The 25,868-nt window shown below is 42.6% G+C and overlaps 1 protein-coding gene across 1 annotated transcript in view; it reads left to right on the top strand.

Annotated features, from left to right (window-relative positions):
* GALNT16 (polypeptide N-acetylgalactosaminyltransferase 16) overlaps positions 1-25,868 on the top strand; it is a 512,323-nt gene that overhangs the window by 224,887 nt on the left and 261,568 nt on the right. The window contains exon 2 of the mRNA XM_086937043.1: positions 25,463-25,638. Within this exon, the coding sequence (XP_086793169.1) occupies positions 25,463-25,638 (176 nt within the window). The remainder of the gene's footprint in view (positions 1-25,462; positions 25,639-25,868) is intronic.

Raw genomic sequence — 25,868 nt, 5'->3', positions numbered from 1 at the left:
GCCCTCATCGCAGCAACAGACGACATTCGAACTCTACTGGACAATGGAGACACTGTCGCCCTCATCCTCCTCGACCTCTCCGCAGCCTTCGACACAGTCTGCCATAGCACCCTTCTACAGCGCCTCAAAAACATCGGAATCCAAGGAAAAGCACTGGAATGGATCACCTCGTTCCTCTCCGGAAGAACCCAGAGAGTCCGCCTTCCACCATTCAAGTCAGAGGCCACTGAAGTCATCTGCGGCGTACCTCAAGGGTCCTCACTCAGTCCCACCCTCTTCAACGTTTACATGAGCCCCCTCGCGGCCATCGCACGCCAACATAACCTCAACATCATCTCCTACGCCGACGACACTCAACTGATCCTATCACTCACCAGAGACCCTAACACGGCCAAAACCAACCTACACGAAGGAATGAAAGAAGTAGCCGAATGGATGAAGCACAGCCGTCTGAAACTGAACTCAGACAAAACTGAAGTCCTCATCTTAGGTACCTTCCCCTCCGCCTGGGACGACTCTTGGTGGCCAGAGGCCCTTGGAAAAGCACCCATCCCGACGGACCACGCACGGAACCTGGGCGTCATCCTGGATTCCTCACTCTCGATGAACAGACAAGTCAACGCCGTTACTTCATCTTGCTTCAACATTCTTCGCATGCTCAAAAAAACATTTCGCTGGATTCCTACCGAAACTAGAAAAACAGTCACCCACGCTCTGGTCACGAGCCGACTGGACTACGGAAACACCCTCTACGCCGGCACCACCGCAAAACTCCAGAAAAAACTACAACGCATCCAGTACGCCTCAGCCAGGCTCATATTAGACATCCCGCGTAAAGAACACATCTCTGATCACCTGAAAAACCTCCACTGGCTCCCCGTCAATAAGAGGATCACTTTCCGGCTCCTAACCCACGCACACAAAGCACTCTACGAAATCGGACCCGAATGCCTCAACACACGACTATCCTTCTACACCCCCTCCAACCAAGCCCTTGCCACTGTACCTCGCATCAACAAAACCACCATGGGAGGTAGATCCTTCTCCTACCTAGCAGCTAAAACTTGGAACTCACTTCCCACTCACCTTCGCCTTACTCAGAACCACCTAGCATTCAGAAAGCAACTCAAAACGTGGATATTCGACAAGTAACTCCCCACCCTTCTACAAGCGCCTTGAGACCCTCTGGGTATGTAGCGCGCTATATAAATCTTTTGACTTGACTTGACTTGTACTGATTTGTTGCCACTGCTGATGCCACGGGTCACAAAGGCAGTGCCAGGGGTCACAAGGCACATGCCAGGGGTCGCAGCAGTGACCCTTGGTGACCCCTAAGGACATCTGTGAGAACTACTGGTCCTCTGAACAATAATCTGGGCAGTGTCTCATAACGGGACCCCCCCCCCACCCAAGTGTGAGATCTGTGCAGTCAGAGTTTGGTGTGCAGGAAGGCCTGGGGTACCACAGAATGGGGGTCCCCGTGTGTTTGGTCACGAGGTGGTACGGTGGCATGTACCTAACTGTTGACCGTCAGTCATCTCTTTACCCACCACCCCCCTCCCTTTCTTCTAGGCCCAAGCAAGTCTATGAGCTGCTCCTTCTTGTCCCTGCCAGGCCACCATAGCTGGCTCCACAAGCTCATCGACAGAAGCAAGGGATCATCTTTGTTTTCACCCCACTGGTGTGATAGCCGCCAGGCAGGTATGTCAGTGGCTTGCAGGGCATGGCCCAGAGCACTGCTACACTCTCATTTGTAAACAAGCATTTGCAATGCAATAGGTCTCGCATTTACGCGAGTTAAAGCTATTGGCACTGTAAATGACATTGCCTTTTATTTATGTTTTTAAAACCAAAACATAAATGAAAGGCATTTTGATTTACAATGCCAATCGCTCAAATTTGTATAAATACGAGACCTATTGCATTGCAAATGCTTGTTGCTTGTGTCTTGATGCTTAAGTAAAATCTCCCAGCCAGGAGCTGGCCTGGGAGGGCAGGCTGTGTTGTATACAGGGTTGGACTGGCTGTATTGTGTGCAGGGTTGCACTGGATATGTTGTAGCTTGTCACAGGGATTGTCTGTTTCCTAATGTGTAATGTTGGTTGCTTGCCCTGAAGACCACTGCTTTTTTGTAATGGATGGTCAGAAAATTGAGAGTCACTGTGTGAGAATGAAACACTGGTTTGAAACAAACAGACAATGAGAAAACCTCTCAATCTCCCTTTTGATTGTCATTTAGCAGAAATTACCTTCCAAAGGGGTGAGTGAAACGTGTGTGGTCCTTTTGCAAGCCACTCTGCATTATAACTAGTCATGTTAAAAGTTTGCTTAATTTAACTTTACATAATTATGCGAAATTTCAGCAAATGTGTTCAAAATTCAAAACTGCATTTGATGTTTGTAGCTTTAGACAGCAAGATGCATTTTGTACATTAAAAAGTGCAAAAAAATAACACGCACAACAGCTGCCCGCACTCTTTTGGGTTGTTCACATGCATGTGTGTGTATGTATATGTGTGTATATATATATATATATATATGGCGGCTGGCTGGCTGGAAATAAATCAGTTTGATTAAGCACCGATTCCTGGGTCAGCTCTTCGTCATTTTCAAAGGCAGGAGCCTTCTTCTCTTGGTGACGACTTACTTGTATATAAATATATATATATACATACATATAGTGCTTTATTACTGAAGGTGGGTGCTATACAACTGCTAATTAACATTAACTGATATTTCACTCCTATCCAGATTGCCAAGAACTGGGTAATATTCACATCTGTTGTTTATACTGCTTGGGAACGGCAGACGTGCGTCACTCATGATGCACTATAAAAAACACGTCATTATTTTACGTCTTGTCCTCCACGCTCCTGTCCTGGCCCAGATGGACGCTCGTCACCTGGTGCATGTTTTTCCCTGGGAGAGAGGCTGTCGCCTCTTGGTCTGTCTGTCTTGTAGTATGTGTGTTTTACGCAGCCACCTAGGTGCGTTCTGCGCACATGCGGTGGAAGAAGCCCTGGGTGTTGTGTTGACTTTCTGCTGCCTCGGTCTGTGCGCATGTTGTGTACTGCTTGTGTTGACAGACAATGCCAGATCTGTTCTTGGGCTCGTGAGGCTGCGTCCAGCTGTCATGTTTACAGTGACGTGGCTCTTGGACGGCTGGTTGGAGATACTTTGGAAACAGCCAGGCCCCCTTGGTCCTTCTTCCCAGAAGGACTGCTGCTTCCTCCAAGTGTTGTGCAGTATTTCTAGTTTTTGGTGGCACACTCATCGCTCTGTTTTTGTTTGTATTCCAGGAGTTTAGCCCTTGGAGTGGACCCAGCCACCCTGTGCTTGTAGGCAGTGCATCATTTATGAACAAATATGTGCCAGAGCCTTCGTCAGGAGGCCACTGCAGCTTGCACCACCATTTCCCCGGTCAGCACTGCCAATGACACACTCCTACAAGTGTGACAATTCAGACTATTCCAGGCCACCCTACGCTGCGACAATAACTTGGGCGGAGGTTTTTGTCATTTTATTGTATATGGCATTATAAAACAAGTTCTGTTGTGCTAATCTATGAATTTGACAAACAGCGCCACCATGTGGCAGATTGTCTTAAGTGCTAGTGTTGACAATTAGGAGCCGGTGCCAAGCACCGGAAACCACAGGCTCAAATTATGTTGAGACATCGCTGAGAAATAGCTCAGCAGGTCATGAGATTGAATTGTGGCTAGGCCGTCTCAGCATTCGATCTTTCCAAGGGTGGTAAGTTGAGTGCCTTAAATTGAAACCGGTCCCAGGATTCCTGTTTCTGGTACAGGGATTTGTTCTCCCTTTCAACCACTTTTACCACTTAACAAATAAGAGACACACATTGCGTATACTTACTTGTTCGTTTTTTACAATACATATGCAAATTACAATGTGCGAAGCTAATGAACACATTAATTGTGGGATAACTTGACTAATGCATGGCAGAGCAGTGAATATTATAGTATCCAATATCAAAACACTCCTCAAGGGGCAGGCTCGCGGGCTCAGCTGAGAGCTAAACCCAATATATTTACTAAACTCAAGAATCTCACCCCATAATGCTTTTCTGGGCCTTTGGTTGGCATTGTATTTTTGCCCATTACTTTGCTTGGGCTCGTTCTAGGAGGATGGGACCATCACCGAATCGTTCAGCATGATATGCCTTTGTTTTCAAGACATCTGCTTGCCCTCCCCCCTGGGTAAGGGGTGACCCCAAAATCATCACCTCTCTCATTGCCTGTTTTTCAAAGTTAACATTTGTGAATTGGTTTTATGCTTTTTAGCATGTAAAGGTAAAGTTGATTTACCAAAGGGTTGTGCGTACAGTAGGTAACTCCATTGCATAGCGTGCACAGTTACCAAATCTCCGCAACTTCCACTAGCGGAGTTCGTTGCCCAGGGTTACTGTTTTTCCGTTTTGCTTTGCAAGTTTGGATCTATCTCAAATAAACAAACAAAAGATGTGTTTTGAACTACATCATTACAGGATACTAAATTAGAAGTGCAACTTTCTCCCTCTAAAACCCCAGCAAGCATTTCAAATTAGTGGCTCTTGAGTGTGTAGCTATTTGAAGGTAAAGTGTAAATCACCATTTGGGTCATGACCTTGTATGTTGCTAGATTTTCGGGCAGTATCCACCCTTCTACGTGCGACTGCTGGTTACAGGGAGGACCTGGACTGGCAATTCGTGCTGGACTGTTCCCATGAGCAGTGTAAAGACGGATTTGCATATGGCTGGGTCCAAACTGGGGTGGCGTGGTGGTGAGCAAAAGAATGATGTATTAAACCCTGATCTGTGACTGGGGGTGAATGTTTGCTTTGTTCAGCATTCTGTCCATCATTTGCGGGGGGTCTCAGGGCTCACTGTGCCACTGGATTCAACCTAGCTTGGCTGTTGAGAAGTGAAACCCAAAAAACAGACCTAGGGAGGATCTGGCTTGGCAGTTCAGACTGGACTGTTCACATGAGGGACAGGGTCATGACTGATTTGCATATGGCTGGGTCCAAACTGGGGTGGCGTGGTGAGCAAAAGAATGATGGATTAAACCCGGATCTGTGACTGGGGCTGAATGTTTGCTTTGTTCAGCATTCTGTCCATCATCTGTTCTTTTTGCTTTAATTGGGTAACAGCAACACCTGTCATTTACAGCGGTTAGAAATATCAAAAAAGCAGCATGAAGCACCTATATTATTAACGTAGAATGAAGCGCTTCTGTTCTTCTTAGCTTAGGGAGAACCCTTGAGAGAAAAGCAGCTCTCAGGGGTTTAACTTTGAAGTGTCTTTCACCCACAGGCTGTCACACAAGACATTAGACAGGATTATATGGTGAATAAGAGCTGAACCGCGAGAATACATCACATAATAAAACCCTGCTCCGGTACGGATATTGGGCCGGGTGCATGGGGGTGCCCCTGTTGTGGGTGGCAAAAAGGAGGGTTTCTGCCGCAGTAACTGCGCTCTCTGGCAGATGGCTTTCAAAAGGCATTACATTAGCAGGAACATTCCTAATATTAGAGTGAAGTGGCTTCATTTATTAAACATCACAGGCTTATTTGAAATGTTAAAATGTACCCTGTTGCTATGGCTCCTGTGTTAACTTCGTCACTACAGGCTGTGGGATGCGATTGGGGCTGTTTTTAAGTCGCGCCGAGAAACCACTTTAGCTGTCTCGCCAGCCTCATGCTTTAAAAAAAAGAATAATTAAAAATCACGCATATATACAGGGACTTCTGAGAGCCCTGGATATCCACCGGTCCGTTCAAGCATCATTCAGCTTCTGCCCAGCACAGGGCAGTGGTTCAGACTAGGTCATTGATTGTCTCTCTCTTGCACAGGGAGTGACCGCATTGTGCCTCATCACATGTGCACAACCGCCCTGACAAGGAGTGCACTTCAGTGCCAGATCTGCAGCACAGGGGCTGCCGGAGCATTTATCGATTTTTCAAAATACTTTTTTTTATGTTTGCCAATTGTATAAGTTTTTGAACATAAATATATAAACCATTGCACACTTGCCAAGGAAAGAAATATGGCTTTGCACCCGATGAAATAAAAAGACCTATAGGAGAAAGCATGAGAGAGAGAGAAAGAGTGAGGCAGAGAGTTTATGAGAGAGAGAGAGAGAGAGAGAGAGAGAGAGAGAGAGAGAGAGAGAGAGAGAGAGAGAGAGAGAGAGAGAGAGAGAGAGAGAGAGAGAGAGGAAAGAGAGAAAGATAATAGAGGAAGGGCGAAAATTAGGTTTTTTATTTAACCCCCGAGTCTCTGGGACAAAATTGTCATGGGCACTTGGGTCCGTGGTCCTGGAAATGGACCCTCATTACGGGTTCTTTATCCAGGACTCACAGATGTTGTAATATTGTCCGGTAGTCCAGTGACCACAGTCTTTTTTGCCTTTAAAATATTTCTGCCATGCACGTGGGAACTACTTCATGGGGTAAAAGGACTAATCCAACACAGGGCAAATTTAAAGTCGCCCCCTTCCCCTCTGACCAGGCAACTATAGATGGGCAGAGTTTTACGACACAAAGGGAGTCCGCTGAGAACATTGGCAGTGCTCATGAACGTCAATTCACTAAAATGCCTGGGGTAGCGGAAGTGACATCACATGCAATTTGACCTTCAATTTCAAGCACACACATGCTATACAAATATCCACACATACACAATCTCCCTGACCTAAACTCTCACTCACCTGCAAGCTTGCACACAGCATACATTTCAAAGCATTTTCTTTTACTTACCTCAACTGCCAGGGAATAGCATACTCCAGCTAGTTGTACTCCATTTTTATTACACTAATAGTAAATAGTATTTCATTATTCACTATTACTTTAATTCATTCATTCAAGAAATCTTTATTTCGGCAATATACCATAAGAGAGTGAAAAAGCGTATAAAGACGCTATACATGGGTGACAATTCAATTAGTTATAGCAAGACAGAATGAATTCCCCTGCATTTTCCAAATGGAAACAATTAAAAAAAAAAACTTTTTCCAGTTAGTTTAATTAAAAATTGAGAGAAAACAAAGCAAGTAGGGCCCCAGCCAACATTTATAATCATGAGCTTCCCCTGTGCTCCTGGCACTGATTTTGCTCCATCTGAGGTCAGGGGTCACAAAGGCAGTGCCAGGGGTTGCAAGGAGCACGTTCGGGGTCCCTTCGGTGACACCTGTCGACCCCTGAAATGACACCCATGGCAGTGCTGCCCTCCGAGAGCGCTGCCTGCAAACACCAGACTGGCTGCACAAGGAGCAGTGAGGGGACGGTACAGGCAAGAAATGCACAAGGATTTTCGGTACTTCAAGCAAAATAGAATTTTACCAGCTGGGGCACTCCACTTGGACCCAAAATGGGTACAGGGAAAACATTAATAAATACAGCAGCACATTTTCAATTTCAAATGAGTGTTCATGGCAGAGTCTTGTCGTCAGGCAGCGCCTAAAATGACATAAATTAAACCGAATCACGCAGCTGTTTTTGGCAAAATAAGCCTTCTGTAGAAACACAGATGTATTGTTCTATAAAGATATATGCCGTGGCATGAGAAGGGGCCATGTGCAGGGATGCAAGCAGGTTAAATGCTTCCTGTTCCCCAGGTTGAGGGGGACAAGACAGCCTGAAAGTGAGTTACGTGGGTCCCCCCCCCCCTCCCCCGGTTCCCTAGCCCTCTGGCCCTGAAGTGGTAACTCCCACGTTGAATAGTGAAAGACGGCCATAACTGGGGTGCCGTGCCCCCTCACACCCCTAGCTACTGGTTGAGTTGGTAGACAAACTTATTTGGGGGTGCTATAATTAGGGTGCAATGGAACCCTTAAACCGCTGGGCCTGGACCTGAACCAGCAGTTTCATTAGTAGAAGCCAGTCATACTTAGGTTGCAGTGCACCCCTGGGACCCATGGGTCTGAAGCCCCCAGGTTGATTAGTAGAAGTCATAATTGGGGCGCAGTGAACCCCTCAGGCCACAGGGCCCCAGTGCCGCAGCATGGCTGCACCAGAGAGTCCTGTATCCCGTGTATGTACAAAGTAAACTATTCTTTTTCAGCAATCACGATGTCTCCTTTTTAGGATAGTGATAGGTCTCCAACCTAACACCACCTGATCTCCCCTAGCTCACCTATAACCCCACCAAACATCTGCATGAACTCACACTTTTGCAGTCTTTAGTTTGTATAAAAGTGTCAGGGCCCTACCAACGCAACCACTAGCCACCACACTGCTACAAGTGTGACAATTCAGGCTATTCCAGGCCACCCAAAAGCATATAAATGGCATGGGTGGCAGATATTGATTTTCAATGGATAATGACTGATTGAACAACTGCTGTTGTGCTCGTTTCAGAATTAGACAAACAGCGCCACCATGTGGCAGACAGTCATAAGAGCCGTTGTTGAGAATTAAGTATCAGCGCTGAGCACTGGAAATCACTAGCTCAAATTAAGCGACACTGCATTTCTGCCTTTTACAATAATGATCACACCTAACCCCTTTTACTTTTATCTTCCACAACAAACTGGAGTGACGGCACGGAATGTTTGCCTCAGTGCACAAGACTAATCACAATGACACTAGATTAACTACTAACCTTGCCTTCCGAGCAGTATTCTGTCTGATGTAAAGTGCTTCAATGCCTCATCAGGAGTAGTAAGAGCTATATAAAGGCAATTACAATTACAAAACAGAGGATACAACATTAGAGGTACAGTACAAGCTCTGTACCAATGTATTTCGTAGCCAGCCAAACCAATATTCTCAAGCGGTCTTTGTTATGTGTATTATTTTTGTGTAGTACTAGCATCGCTGAACGGTAGTAGAGGAGGGCAGGGACAAGAGGCTGTAATGCAGTAGTGGGCATGCCAAGGTTCCTTACCCATTTTACCCTGTGACAACCAGCTTCAACAAGTTTGTACTGCTTCAGTGCCCCACTGGCACTGTGCCATGTACCCAAGTAACTACACACCTGACAGAGGTAAGGGTAAGAGATGTGAGTCAGAGGTGAACGGGTGCATTGCTGGCCTGGGAAACTGCAGATTTGGGCAGATACTTAGCTTTGACCAATTAATAGGTGATTGTGAGCACATCACTTTTCCCAAAGATGTATCAAATTCAGAAGGTTAATAATGTAAATGTATTTAAAAATTGGTCTACAGTGCCATATGCCAATTACCTGTTCCTACCATGTCCTCAACACTTCCTCTTCGTCTATAATCTGGTCTACAGGGGCATAGCTACCATTGGTGCAGGAGGTAAGGTGCGGCAGGGCCCTGATACTTGCTGTAGTTTACTACCCTAACAGCAGCCAAATGGGCCATTTTCCTTCCTTTCACCAGGATCCATGAGAGCCTTGTTACAACACTGCTGTTATCAACCTGATACAATCACCATAATACTCTCCATTCAGTACTTCACGTTTTAGATGCTCCTGCTACAGCAAAAATGTTCTCTGAGTGTTCTACGGCTCCCTAGATTTACTATCCCTAGTAAATTAATTATTGAAACAGGAGCATCAGAACCCCAGAAGCTCTGCAAAAGTTCAGTTTCCTGCTACAACCCACTCCCTTTCTTATGCCAAGGCCGCGTCAAAGCTGTTCTGCAGATGTAGGATGTCTGAACCACCCACCCCAATGCCACTAAAATGTGGACCACTTTCCTGTTGTCTTGAACCCTTTTCAGGACTGTGACGGGCAGTAGTGGGTAGTTACTATAGGGTCAGCGATGAGAAAAATCGAGGACACTACTGCTTAAAGACTCTTCGGTAGGTGGTAAATACCCAATTCATGTGTACTTCTCTGGTGCATGAACAATGCTCTGTAACATGAACAGTCTCCATTGTGGTACATTGCCACATTACACACAAGTGCTCCATTCAACAACAACAACGTGCTATTAAATAAAAAGTGACTTGGTTCAGTATCAATGTTCATTATAAAGTCTATGCCCCGTTCGTAAACAATGTGCCATTAAATAAACATTGACTTGGTTCAGTATCAATGTTCATTCTACGACCAACCTTTGTCCCATTCAACAACAATGTGCCATTAAATAAACAGTGATGTGGTTCAGTGTAAATGTTCATTATCATTATGCAAACTATGCCCTATTCATGAACAATGTGGCACTAAGTAAACAGTGACTTGGTACATTATCAGTGTTCATTATACAACCTATGCACAATTTGTGAACAATGTGCCATTAAATAAACAGTGCCCTGGTGCATCATCAATGTTCATCATAGAACATATGTCCCATTCATGAACAATTTGCAACTAACTGAACAGTGACTTGGTGCATTGTTAATGTTCATTATACAACCTATGCCCCATTCGTTAACAATGTACCATTAAATAAACAGTGATGTGGTTCAGTGTCAATGTTAAGTATACAACCTATGCGCCATTCGTGAACAATGTGCCATTAAATAAACAATGACTTGGTGCAGTATCAATGTTCATTATCATTAAGCAAACTATGCCCCATTCATGAACAATGTGGCACTAAGTAAACCGTGACTTGGTACATTATCAGTGTTCATTATACAACCTATGCATAATTTGTGAACAATGTGCCATTAAATAAACAGTGACTTGGTGCATCATCAATGTTCATCATACAACATATGTCCCATTCATGAACAATTTGCAACTAACTGAAAAGTGACTGGGTGCATTGTTAATGTTCATCATACAACCTATGACCCATTCATGAACAATGTGCCATTAAATAAACAGTGACTTGGTTCAGTATCAATGTTCATTATCATTAAGCAAACTATGCCCCATTTGTTAACAATGTGGCACTAGGTAACCAGTGACTTGGTACATTGTCAGTGTTCATTATACAACCTATGCCCGATTTGTGAACAATGTGACATTAAATAAACTTTGACTTGGTTAAGTGTCAATGTTCATTATACGACCTATGCCCTGTTTATGAACAATGTGCCATTGAATAACCCGTGTTTTGTTCCATAAACAATGATTCCTTATACAAAATATGCTCCCGTTATGAAAAATGTGCCAGTACATAAACAATTCTCTGTATTGTCAAAAATGCTCCATCACACAAATAATACTCCAAACATGAAGTATGTGTAATACTTTAACAATGCTTCACTCCATAAACCATACACCATTAGGCAAAGGATGCTCCATTCATGAACAATGTACCATTTAACAAACAATGCTTCCGTCCATGAACAATGCCCCATTATAAAATAATGCTCCTTCATGAACAATACCCATTAAGTGAACAACACTTTGTTGCATAAAGTTCCCATTATATAAACAATGGTTCATTAATAATATGCAGTTAAACAATCCGTGCTTATTTTCGACAAACAATGCTTCCTTACACAAAAGATACTCATTTCTTGGATAATATGTGATTAAACAAACAACACTTTCTTTCATAAAGTGCTTCAATATATACACAACTCTCCATTAATGACTTATGTGCCTTTAAATAAAAAATGGTTTATTTCATAAACAAAATGCAAAAAAGATCATTTCAGGAGCAAAGTTCCATTAAAACAATAATCCTTTGCTTTGTGAACAATGTTCAATCTTGCAAACAATTCTGCATTCATGAGCAATGTGCCATCAAACAATTGTTTGTTCCATAGACAACGCTCCATTCACCGAAGAATGCTCCCTTTGTGAACAATGTAACATTAAGTAAACAATGCTCCATTCCTTGAAGACTGCTTCCTTCATTAAAAAGGTGCCATTAAATAAACAGTGCTTTGTTCTATAGACAATGCTATGTGATACATAAACATTCCATTTATGAACAATGTCCCGTAAACAAAAATGCCTTTTTCCAGAGACAATGCTCTATTGGTCGAACACAGAGTCGGACTGGGACAGAAAATAGGTCTGGTCACCAAAATAAAAGTGGCCCCATTAGTGAATTAGATAGCTAAAAAAAGGCCCAAGTTTGTAAATTGGAGAAATGTTGTACTTGTAAAGACAAGCAGCATTTTGGAAAGCATGGCCAAGAACCTGGATTTGAGCTTGTTGCAGGGAATGTTTGTTTTAATAACAGGGAAATCAACCGCAAAAACCGGTTGAGCAGAGTATAAAACAGGCTCTCCAACAGCCAAAAAACCGACACACACAGTGAACTGTCAGACCAGTCCATTAGGCACTGACTGATTACCCTATAGGTCAGTCCAACCCTGTTCGAAGAACGCACCATTCATGAAAAATGTACCATTAAATAATAACTACTTTGTTCCATTAACACCTTTCCATTATTCAAAGAATGCACCATTCGTGAACAGTGTACCATTAAATGCACACTATTTTGTTCCATGGATAATGCTGCATTATTTGAAGAATGTTCAATTCATGAACAATGTACCTTACACAAACAATGATTTGTTCCATGGACAATGCTCCGTTAGTCGAAGAATGCTTCATTCATAAACAATGTACCATTAAATAAGCAATGTTTTGTTCCGTGGACACGCTCCATTATTCAAAGAATGCACCATTTGTGAACAGTGTACCATTAAATAGATACTATTTTGTTCCATAGACAATACTCCATTATTTGAAGAATGTTCCATTCATGAACAATGTACCATGAAACAAACAATTATTTGCTCCATAGACAATGCTAAATTGTTTGAAGAATGGTCATGCTTTCCCTCATAAACCATGCCCTATTAGGTAAAGAATGCTCCATTCATGAACAATGTCCCAATAAATGCATACTGCTTCGTTCCTTAGAGAATGCTCCATTATTCAAAGAATGCACCATTCGAGAACAGTTTACCATTACATAAATAATGCTTTATCCCATGTACAATGCGTCATTATTTGAAGAATGTTCCATTCCTGAACAGTGCCCCATTAAACAAACAATGCATTGTTCCATTGAAAATGCACCATTATTCGAAGAATGCACCATTTGTGAACAGTGTACCAATAAATAAACAATGTTTTCTTCCATAGTCAATGCTTCATTATTTGAAGTATATTCTATGTATGAACAATGTACCTTTAAACAAGAAGTCCTTTGTTCCATAGACCATGTTCCATTGTTTGAAGAATGGTAAACAATGCTTTGTTCCTTGGCCAAGGCTCCATTAGTCGAAGAATGCACCATTCATGAACAATGCACCATTGAATAAACTATCAGCCAGATTCATCATTTAAAATTGCGCTCGCAAAGGGCCAGAATCTGAGAATCTGGCTCTTTGCGAGCGCAATTTTTGGATTTGGGATTCATCATCCCAAATGCAATAATCACTAATAGCAAAATTGCTAAATTGCGAGGAATTGCATTTAAGGAATCTCTATTTGAGATTCCTTAAATGCAATTCATTAACCATTTTTTATTTGCAAAATCGCAATTTTTGGCCGCTATTTACCGCGAAGTCTGACTTTGTGGTAAATAGTGAAAACTTAGAAAAATGCACTTTAGTGCATTTTTCTAAGTTGTATGTTACACACACACATGTCCTTTAGACATGTGTGTGCTCAACATCAGTCTACATTTTCATTTCAGGGGTGCTACAGGGTGTCCTTTGGACACCCCTGGCACCCTTGAAATCGCATCCTTATTTGCGATTAGCAAATAGCAATTTGCTAATCGCAAATAAGGAAGCTTAGGAATCACAATTTATTTAGCGATTCCTACATGAATCCCGTTTTGCAAGTCCTTAATAGCGATTCCTTAATAATCGCTATTAAGGACTCGCAAAATGGGACAATGATGAATCTGGCTGATACGTTTTTGATCCATAGAGAATGCTCCATTATTTGAAGAAAGCACCGTACGTAAAAAATTGTACCATTAAATATGTAATGTTTTGCTCCACAGCCAATCCTCCATTATTTAATGAATGCACCATTTGGGAACAGTGCACCATTAAATAAATCATGTTTTGTCCCATAGGGAATGCTCCATTATTCGAAGAATGCACCATACGTAAAAAGTGTGCCATTAAATATGTAATGTTTTCTTCCAAAGACAATGCTTCATTATTTGAAGTATATTCTATGTATGAACAATGTACCTTTAAACAAGAAGTGCTTTGTTCCATAGACAATGTTCTATTGTTTGAAGAATGGTAAACAATGCTTTGTTCCTTGGCCAAGGCTCCATTAGTCGAAGAATGCACCATTCATAAACAATGCACTATTAAATAAACAATGTTTCGATCCATTAACATTGCTCTGTTACAATGGCATTGCCCTGTGTCATTGGCAGTACGTATGAACAGTCCCCGGTTGGCTTACTGGTGGCACATGCTCCCTGGCACTCTTCCTGAGGCGGGTAGGCGAGTGCAGTGGGCATGCACCAGCGTCCCCCCACCCCGAGAAGAGAGCTGGACAGACAGCACAGCGACCCCAAAGAGGCTGATCCCTCTCTGTGCTAGGCCCACGTCTAGCACTGTGAGAAGTGTCTGGCTTACAAGTAATTGGAAGCATTAACTTTGACATTTCCGCGCCATCCAGAGGGACCCGTGCTTCTGCGGCGAGGCCGCGGATTACAGTTGGAAATGAGTGACCACAGAAATGCATCGTTGCCTGCGGGACAGAGCGGACTGTCCAGTGGGAAATCCGCTCATTTCTTGGCAGCTAATTTCCTCTGCAAAGCTGATGGTGATGGGACTGAGTTAGGCACGTGCCAAGTTTGCTTGACATGTGATTGACGTGTTCTACCATTACCAGCCATTCCCAGGTGATGCCGTGTGCAGACATTTCCTGATTTCCCCACAGGCCTGCTCACTTCTTTCAGAGCTTCCATTCGGAAGCCAAAGTGACCAACACAATGTTACCAGTGGCGACTAGTCAGTGAATAACAATACTGACTGACTGTGAATAGATTAATCATTTCCTTGCTCTATAGCAGTGGTTCCTAAGCTTCCCCCCACTTAATCATTACTGGAACCCACGGACCCCCACTGAATCATTATTGGAATCCGGGGACCCCCCCAACGAGTCATTACTGGTAGCTGGGTACCCCGGCCTAAGCACTGTCAATCATTTAAAGCACAAAAACAATACATAAGGAATACAGAAAAAAGCATTTGTCAAACAAATACACAAATGTAGACACATTTTATTTAATTCGCAAACACATAAATACAATTCAATACATTTAATTTTAATAGAAAGGTTGGAGCTTTTCCAAATTCAATTGGGGCCACTCATGGTCCATGCTATATTCTGTTTGATGCCCCTGCACTGGTCCCACGAATCAATCTCAGATACTAATTTAATGTATAGCCTTGAATTTCAAATTCCTTTGCATTTACAGTACTTTTGAAATTTTCAACTTTACATTGAGCTTCTTTATTTATATGCACATTATTAATCTGTTACAAACCACCTGAGGAGGCTTTGCGGACCCCCAGGGGTCCCCGGACCACAGTTTGGGAGCCACTGCTCTATAGCACGGACATCCCTACCCCTAGCACATTTTGTCAATGATTGTGAGCAGCAAGTCGTTTTATGTGCACCGTGCAGAAAACCAGATTTTTTGGAGCTGTCTTGTTTATGTAGAAAAATACTGACCCCCCTGCCTCCCCCACCCTAGAAATCTATAAAGTTTGTGATAGACAGCGGCTGTTGCAGTTTCTTGGTGTAGGTGATTGTGAAGTTGAATAGATTTTTTGTTGCCAACGTTCCCAAGGTCTATGGGAATCTTTCCACCTTCAAAGCGTTGAAAAGAGTTGTTTTGTCATTTGACGTGGTTATGCCAGCTTCAAAATGACCCTGCGTTTACTTGAACAGTCAGGCTAAATGTATTCTAACACTGAAATGCAAGAAGACACTATGTTGTGTCTCAATATGTAATACTGCAAACTGTTCGGTAGTGCGTCAAACAGGTATTCAAACATGTTCAAGTGTTATTACAAGTGTGTATATATATATATATATATATATATATATATATATATATATATATATATATGCTGCGAGGCTCGCCTTCAGGAGGACGAAAAGACGAGGAAGACCCAAATTTAGTGCAAGTTTTAATTATTTATTTCTGTGCTTGCCATATCGTCACGACGCGTTTCGGCAGATCCCTGCCTTGATCACATGACAACAGTGTCGTGAGATACACCTCTATTTAAAGTGACAGTGCAATAAATAGGCATAAACGAAATACTATCATTTCCTTCTCATATTCAATATTTCTGTAAAATACATTTTTAAAAAATCGGTCAGGATTTCCTAATTAAACTCTATTGAGAAATACATAATACAAAATTATTGTTCTATTATAAGAAAGAATGGTTTAACATGATATTTCTGCTTAAATGCAATAGCCTTTGGCTTCCTTATCTCACATTTGATGTCCAAACCATCATTATTATATGTATCTAATCAAAAATGCCTATACAATATACACAGTGTATCCCTAGAACCCACCCTTAAAAATTAATTATTTCTTGTGGTATATTTTTTTATATTTTTTTATATATTGTTTTTTTGTATACATATATGGAACTAACAGACAAACGGAAAAGTGCTCCCTGAACGTGAAAAATAAAGTGAGACAAAAAAGTCATCAAGGCACTAATGTGCAGCCAACGCATTTCAGAGATCAGTATAGCTTGTATTATGCTTAAACTGTAAGAGAACAGGTTTCCATTATTTTAGATAATAAGATTCCATAAGTATCATCATGAATGTTTCCCACAATTAATCATATATGCCAACTGGTTAACAATTAATTCATCCATAGGAAAAATAGAAATCTTTAGAATCATCTTCATTTTAAGCTATAATATCAAAAAGATATATCTCTGTATTTACAATATAAACAAAGTTAAAAGAAATTCTGCATTTCATTTCTTATATACAAAGTTTAAAAATGTTGTAAAAATTCCTATTAGCATACTTTTTCAAACAAGATTGATGGACTTCGAACAGTTGATGATCATGTATCTATATATGTTTTTGTACCGTCAATCAAGGTACGTGTACAATTCCTCACTCATATTTAAACCATTAGGTTGTTTGGTGTCCAATAGGAGAATATATTGAGTCTCTAATCTACGTAACAACCCCTCTCTGTCCCCTCCTCTCCTTTGTATTGGTACCATATCCAACAGAAAATATCTAAGGTCTTTAGGTTTGCCACCATGGACATCGTGGAAGTGCCGGGCTACAGGATAACTCTGGTCATTGTTATTGATTGCCCTTATATGCTGCAATATACGTCTATGGCCCGGTAACTTGGAACTTCCTACGTATTTCAAATTACAACTGCACTCCAAGACGTACACCACATACTCACTTTTACATGTAAGATGGTGTTTGATACTTTGTGGTGTCGTGCTGAAGGCAGTGAGATAGGAGATCCTATTTACTCCATAGGTGCAAGCTTTGCATTGGGGGCATTTATAAAATCCCTTCCGTGCCAAAGATAAACCTGTGGAATCCTTGTACTCAGGACTGCTCATTACCAATACGTCGGCCATGGAGGTGGCCTTACGATATGTGATTGCAGGGAATTCTGGGAGAAGACTACCTATCACTGGATCATCCTTTACCACATGCCAATTACGCTGTATGATTTTACGTAAATCCTTGTGCTGTCTGTTGTAAGTCAGAATCAGCCTGGGGGGTTCATGGGTTGTTTGGGCATTAGCAATCTCTAATTGCCTACTAATGACCGTACTTTCTATGAGCTCCTCCCTTGGTTTAACATTGGATTTGGCAATTGCAGCATCAATCACTTTTGCGCCATAGCCTCGTTCTAGGAACCTGGCCTTGCTATCCTGCTGATTCTTTTTTAGTTCCTCCTCTCCACTGCATATTCTCCGCAACCTAAGCATTTCCCCATACGGAATACTGTGTATAAGGTGTCTGGGGTGTGCGCTGTTTGCATGTAACAACGTATTCCCTGCCGTCTCTTTTCTGAACAAGGTGTACATATCTTGTTGTCTACTATATTTACAGATACATCCAAAAAGGATACCTGACAATTGCTGATAGTGTGAGTCAATTAAACATGGGCGAATATTGCGAATTTGCAATCCGTGAATTTGCGTATTTGCGAATTCGCGATCCGCAAAATTCACGAATTTGTGCGAATTTGCGGATTTTTGTTTATTTGCGTGTTCGCTGCTTTTTTTGCGTGTTCGCTGGGTTTTTTGCGTGTTCGCAGGGTTTTCTGCGTGTTCGCGGGGCTTTTTGCGTCTTCGCGAGCCGCTTGCATAGCGAAGTTACCCATGCAGTCGTTTATGGGAGCGGGAGAGAGAGAGATAAATAGATAGAGAGAGAGAAAGAGAGGGAAAGAGAGAGGGAGAGAGAGAACGAGAGAAAGAAAGAGAGGCCGGATCTCTGAAGGGCCAGATTCCTGAATTGCCCCTACAGAACATACAGCTTTTTATTTTTAGCAAAATGCCTATGAAAATTGTGCTGTAAATGTCTCTTTTAGTTTAACCCCTCCTGACAACTCAGAATGGGTGTATTTGCCATCCTCTCCCTTCTTCCTGTTTTTTATATCTGTAAGTGCTTCCTGATGAGGTTTAATTCCTTGGACAGGTGCCTCGTTGCCTACTTGTAACTATTCTCTGACCCTGCTTCAAGGGTCAGAGCAGGGTCAGAGAATAGTTGTTGCAAGGAGGCAACGAGGCTCCAGGAAGCAATTAGCAGCAGGTGTCCAAGTTGAAGTTAATTTGTTGGTAACCCTTTTGTAAAAGGTTACAAAGAAATTAGGTTCAATTTTTGCACCTGCTGCTGTAACCCTTGCTTGGCTGAAAATTCGTCCCCGCTGATTCGCGGATTTTACCGCGATTTCGAGAGATTCGCGGATCGCGAAATCACGGAAAATCCGCAAATTCGCCCGCGAAACGGATTTTACGCCCACCCTTAGAGTCAATTGTAAATTGATTTCATTGACATTGATCTCTCTAATAAAATCCATGGCTTCATCTCTGGTACCTTTCCACACAATTATCAAATCGTCTATGTATCTCAGCCATGAGACAATGTTTCTTGTATATATGTCCATATATTGCCTCTTGAGGACCAGTTCTTCCCACCAGCCCATAAAGAGACAGGCGTGGTTGGAGGAAAAACTGGCCCCCATTGCTACCCCTTGGACTTGGCGATACATTTGCTTATTAAACAAAAAATAATTGTGTTCCAAACAAAAAGTTAGCAAGTCCATAAGGATTCTGTTGTGTTCTGCAAACTCCATATTCCTTTTACCTAGGAAATAGTTCACTGCTCTTAACCCGTCTTGGTTTCTGATAGAGGTATAAAGTGATGATACATCTAGGGTGATGAGATAATAGCCATCTTGCCAGTTATATATATATATATCCCCTCACAATCATTTATTTCTCACTCATACTTATTTAACGCTCACAAATGTCATTCACGAGATACACTTTGCAGAAAGCAGTTAATGTTGATTCACTATGCTATGCCGATGTGCATAGAAAACTCTCTAAAAAGTGACCTTGTGGAGAAAAATTATGTGCATATATTTGTCATTTTACATATCAAAGCCTTTCAAAAAGGTAAATTACTGAGAAATATTCTGCAAACATGATTTAGCTCGGCTGGAGTCAATTCGAGGGAAAATTATCTCAGCTTGGTCACAGAAAGAGAAGCACATTAGCCATATCTTTCACTTTTGCAAATCTAGTCCCTCGCTTTATAGTAAATAATTTCATTCTGTTTTTGGTGAAAGAAACCAGGGGAAAGGACAACAGGTACACTTTGCTGTTTGCCTCTTTCGCAAGGGATATTTGTGGGGCTCCTGGACCCCAAAAGCTGATTTTGGAAAAATGTTGACAAATCTTTATATAGCTTAGTTTTAGGGCACATAGAGGCAAGATGCAGGCATAAATACATTTGCACACATTTCACATCTCTCTGATTGAAATGGCAATTTACATCCAATGTTCTTTTGTATAGATTGTATTATATTGTGTTATCATTGATACATCACTGCATACTACTGACGAGGCGTTTAAGTGCACTTGTGAACAGGTAGCATGCAGCTCCATTGGAATACTATGGAATGCTGTGTCTGTCATGTGGCCTGTGTGAGTGGGGTTTTTAGTGCTGTGTTTAAGGTCCAGAGATCTACTCGTATTGTGTTTGTCACTACAGCTCGGTGTGAAGATGGAGCAAAGCGCCATGAAGCAGTAGTGAAAAGGTGTGAAGGATAGGATGCTCAGGCATTAGCGTGAGTGTTGTTGGTGCTTTTTTACATCACAAGGGCTGATCGGTGGGATGGGGCTGTGTGTTAGTTTTGAAGATGAGAGACCTAAATGCAAATTACAGGTTAAAAATTCACACAAGAAATGCCACGCTAGACAGTCCCCACAGACAAGATTTAAATGTACAAAACATTAAGTTGTATTAATATTTAAGAATCAAATACAGAAAACAAGATATATTGGTTCGTCAGATCAATCAGAAATAATGAACAAGGCAAATAATCATAACATATCAGTGACAGTGGAAACTAAGCCCTGTTCTATCAAAAGCTAGAACCGAATACTGTTTAACGCATTGAAAAGGTGAATAAAGGAACATTTGTCATATAGACAGCAAAGTATGACTAGGAAGATCTGAAAATAATCTAAATCCAGAGTGATAAACAGACCAGCATGGGCTCTGGAGTGAAGAGCAGACCAGCATGAAGTCTGGAGTGAAGAGCAGACCAGCATGGAGTCTGGCGTGAAGAGCAGACCAGCATGGAGTCTGGAGTGAAGAGCAGACCAGCATGGAGTCTGGAGTGAAGAGCAGACCAGCATGGGGTCTGGAGTGATGAACAGACCAGCATGGAGTCTGGAGTGATGAACAGACCAGCATGGGGTCTGGCGTGAAGAGCAGACCAGCATGGAGTCTGGAGTGAAGAGCAGACCAGCATGGAGTCTGGAGTGAAGAGCAGACCAGCATGGAGTCTGGAGTGATGAACAGACAATCATGGAGTCTGGAGTGATGAACAGACCAGCATGGGGTCTGGCGTGAAGAGCAGACCAGCATGGGGTCTGGCGTGAAGAGCAGACCAGCATGGGGTCTGGAGTGAAGAGCAGACCAGCATGGGGTCTGGAGTGATGAACAGACCATCATGGAGTCTGGATTGATGAACAGACCAGCATGGGGTCTGGCGTGAAGAGCAGACCAGCATGGAGTCTGAAGTGATAAACAGACCAGCATGGAGTCTGAAGTGATAAACAGACCAGCATGGAGTCTGAAGTGATAAACAGACCAGCATGGAGTCTGAAGTGATAAACAGACTAGCATGGAGTCTCGAGTGATGACCGGACCATCATGGAGTCTGGAGCGAAGAACAGAACAGCATGGAGTCTGAAGTGATGAACAGACCAGCATGGGGTCTGGAGTGAAGAGCAGACCAGCATGGGGTCTGGAGTGAAGAGCAGACTAGCATGGAGTCTGAAGTGATAAACAGACCAGCATGGAGTCTGGAGTGATGAACAGACCATCATGGAGTCTGAAGTGATAAACAGACCAGCATGGAGTCTCGAGTGATGAACGGACCAGCATGGAGTCTGGAGTGAAGAACAGACCAGCATGGAGTCTGGAGTGTAAAGCAAACCAGCATGGGGTCTGGAGTGAAGAGCAGACCATCATGGAGTCTGAAGTGATAAACAGTCCAGCATGGAGTCTGGAGTGATGAACAGACCATCATGGAGTATGGAGTGAAGAGCAGACCATCATGGAGTATGGAGTGAAGAGCAGACCATCATGGAGTCTGGAGTGATGAACAGACCAGCATGGGGTCTGGCGTGAAGAGCAGACCATCATGGAGTCTGCTCTCTAAGGAATCAGGAAGGAGCCCTGGCTCCTCCCCCAGATGGTGAGCCTTTATATGTTTCTAGACAGAGAAACGGTGCAGTCACTGGAGTGTGACAAAGACAGATGCATAACTCAACCGATATGTAGGTAGAAAACACATTACATTTTAAACATAACGTTTGCACTACATCTAATGAATACACTGTGCTATGCTTTACACAGAAAACCAAACCACATTCTGAATTGTAAGTAAAAAACAGCTCTTCTGTTCTGCTGGAGGGAATTACCTTGAATTCATTCGCATAGAAATCATGGATCCATACATTTTATAAATGTTGCAGAACAAAGGAGACTGCTGAGTAAATAGAATTTCACACTATTAAATGAATATAGAAGGACCCACGCGAGCTTTGCGGGGCAGAGAATGGGAGGGGGAAACAAGCTGTACGCCTGAAAACATGAGTAGGCGGAAAGCCTCACTCAGGTCAATGTTAAAGAAATCATTTCATTTCAAACACAAAATAGACAACACAATTGCATTTCATGCTGTTTCGCGGGTGGGAGGCTAGTGTGGCCTGTGTGGGAAGGATGTCATGCATGTATGACTGTGCGCTCAAGCTGTCTCGCCGCAAGGGTGTTGCTGCACCTACATGAGTGTTGAGGAAGAGTGTGGCAGTAGACGCAGCCATGTAAGCATGCACACTCCCACCACCTTTGAAGTGGTCACCAGGCATGAAGTTCAGGATGTGGCTGCACAATGCAAGGGCAGGATACACAAACAGTGTAGCCTCCAGGGTATGGCTATGGTATTGAATTTGCTTCCAATGGGACTTCACACATATGATCTGACATGAAGCTCACGCGGTGGACCCCGTGATGCAAAGACCATGGCAGCAGCAACATACACAGTGTTTCGCCTCTTGCATATGGCTCTGGGTGGGATTTTACTCCTTGTGTGCTTCTGTGCAGTTGTCTGGACCTGAAGTTTGGTGCAATGGTGACATGAAGTCACAGTGCAACGACCATGCCAGCGGGTACGAGTGTTAAATGCAGCAATACAACGTATTTCCAAACTGTCCTCCTGCCTTGCTTCCTATGTCTAATAAGATTCATATTTCAAACTCTTGCCAGTGCCCTCCATTCGTGAAACAGTCCTTCTCTGAGTTTTTTTTCTTTTTTTTGCTTTAGTGTTAGATTTTCCACTTCTTGCAGATGCCAGGTATCTCTCTGCACCATGTGTCATTGTCGCCCCTTTATGTGCACTCAAACCTCACTGATATGGAGGCTGACACACTGACAGGTGCACTTAAATGTCCAACTGGTGTTAGTTTCAGAGCATGCTATTACCCCTGGATTGTACACCATGACCCACACTCCATGGGTCTATATGTGTAGAGTAAAAACTACACCTTCTGGAATTTCAGCAATAAATGTTCAGTTTTTGGCTTCGACTCTCGAAAATAGTTTTGTATAACAATGAATTTAGAGGAAATTCAGGTGAAACCAGTACCTGGCTGTTTATGTGCCGCTTGGTTGTATGAAAGTAAGAGTGAGTGCTTCTATGCATGTGTGTATACATGTGTGTACACGTGTAAGCATGCATGGGTATACGTGTCTGTGTGTGTGCACTCGTAAGCCTACATACATATGTATGCATGTCTGTGCGTGTATGCACATGCTTCATAAATCTCTGCATCATTCGTAAGGCGACAACGGGGGGACAAGTGAACGTCACATCTTTGGGAATGGGAAAACTGCCACCTAGAAAAACCTTTTACAGCATCCTTTGCAATCGTTTTCTAAAGATTCCGAGCAGTGATTCAGGGCCTGGTTTAGATCTTGGCGAATGTGACACTCCATCACAAATGTGACCGATATCATGTCCGCCGTATTACAATTCCATTATATCCTATGGCACTTGTAATAAATGTGACGGATATCACGTCCACCGTATTACAATTCCATTATATCCTATGGAACTTGTATTACAATTCCATTATATCCTATGGAACTTGTAATACGGTGGACGGCTATCACGTCCGCCATATTACAATTCCATTATATCCTATGGAACTTATAATACGGTGGATGGATATCACGTCCGCGTATTACGATTCCATTATATCCTATGGAACTTGTAATAAATGTGACGGATAGCACGTCCACCGTATTACAATTCCATTATATCCTATGGAACTTGTATTACAATTCCATTATATCCTATGGAACTTGTATTACAATTCCATTATATCCTATGGAACTTGTAATACGGTGGACGGCTATCACGTCCGCCATATTACAATTCCATTATATCCTATGGAACTTGTAATACGGTGGATGGATATCACGTCCGCGTATTACAATTCCATTATATCCTATGGAACTTGTAATAAATGTGACGGATATCACGTCCACCGTATTACAATTCCATTATATCCTATGGAACTTGTATTACAATTCCATTATATCCTATGGAACTTGTAATACGGTGGACGGCTAGCACGTCCACCGTATTACAATTCCATTATATCCTATGGAACTTGTAATACGGTGGATGGATATCACGTCTGCGTATTTAATAATGTTTTCAGTAGAGTCTTGATTGAAGTAAGCTACAACTAACAAATATCTTGTATGATTCATTCACACTTTTAAATAATCAGGTTGCATACCCGACAGAAACATTGTATATACTAAATTGTATTGCCCAGATTCTGTGGGACACTGGGTTACCCCGTAGCAGTTTACATGACTACTACAAGAACCAGCAGTTCTGAGTAGCTAACGGATACTATGGGATAGTGAGCATTTGCACTTTTAAAAGTCCATTTCCACCACTGCCACAGAGGTTATAGTTCAGAGTTTACGAATACTAGGTATATGGCCAACCCTGGTGCCACTTAAAGTATGGCAAAAGACCCAGTCAATCTGGGGGTGATGAGGGTCCATCATAGCCAGTAGTGGCAGGGCGTTGAGACCAGTGGTCCAGAACCCGGACCCAAGTCTGTACTGGTCACGGACTTCGCTGACTGGATATATCAGGTGGACTCCATTAAAGAGATTTTCCCCAACATAGTCACTTCTCCCTGTTACTACAATAATAACACAAGCCACCTATGGCCACTTTAAACCCAAGCCAAGGCATGGCATTTCTATTGGCTGTCATCCACCTATTTCTCTTTCCTAATTGGTTCACATGTGCATTGTGCAGCAGGGGAGGGCAGTGATCTCTTTTCACAACACTGTTTATGTTCAGTTTATGCTTATTCTAAAACTGAGACCTGGGACAGAAAGGGTAATGCCAGGGTAACGAAGGGCAAGTAAGGGGTAGAAAGGGCAGTGCCAGGAGTACTGAAGGGTAAGCTGGTGGTAAAATGGGGAGTGCCAGGGTACTGAGGAGCAAGCCAGGGGTAGAATGGGCAGTACCAGAGATAAGTTTTGCCATCCGTAACGGTAATATTGACCACTGAGATAGTTGATAAGGCGAAATAACTTTTTGGAACTTAAATAATACTTGATATTGTCATTCTGCCCAACAGCAAGCATTTTATCGACCTCAAAACGGTGACCAGCAAGTTACCTCTGCCAGAAATGTTACCTGTGGCCTGGTTATACACAGATTCTTTCACTGTTAAGATATGTTATGTTTTGTTCCAGTCCAGACCCCGTCTAACAATGCTCTGTTTTGTAGGTGACCAAGGTTCCACAGACGGAGCGAGGCAAGGTAAAAGCCTTCGATGAAAAGGCTTACCTATCCGCTACGCTGCTGAAGGCAGGTGAAGACCCTTACCGTCAGCATGCCTTCAACCAACTGGAGAGCGACAAGTTGAGTAGCGAGCGGCCCATTCGAGACACCCGACACTACAGGTATGAATGTCACAAGTCTTGCATTCTGTTATTTCTCCTGAACCACTCTCTGTTGTCTGAGGAATACTAATTTTGTAAAAATGAGCATTCATCGTAGAAATACTTAATCATTCTAGGAATGTTCATTCACAGTAGATAAGAGGCCTGGTCGAAATTTGAATAATGCCACACAATTTTGAAATTTTGTATAACTAAATGTATACTAAATTACTGCGATTAGGCCATTAACC

The sequence above is a fragment of the Lissotriton vulgaris genome, chromosome 9 (assembly GCF_964263255.1).
Source record: "Lissotriton vulgaris chromosome 9, aLisVul1.2, whole genome shotgun sequence".
NCBI lineage: Eukaryota > Metazoa > Chordata > Amphibia > Caudata > Salamandridae > Lissotriton > Lissotriton vulgaris.
This window is presented reverse-complemented; position numbering and strand designations above follow the sequence as displayed.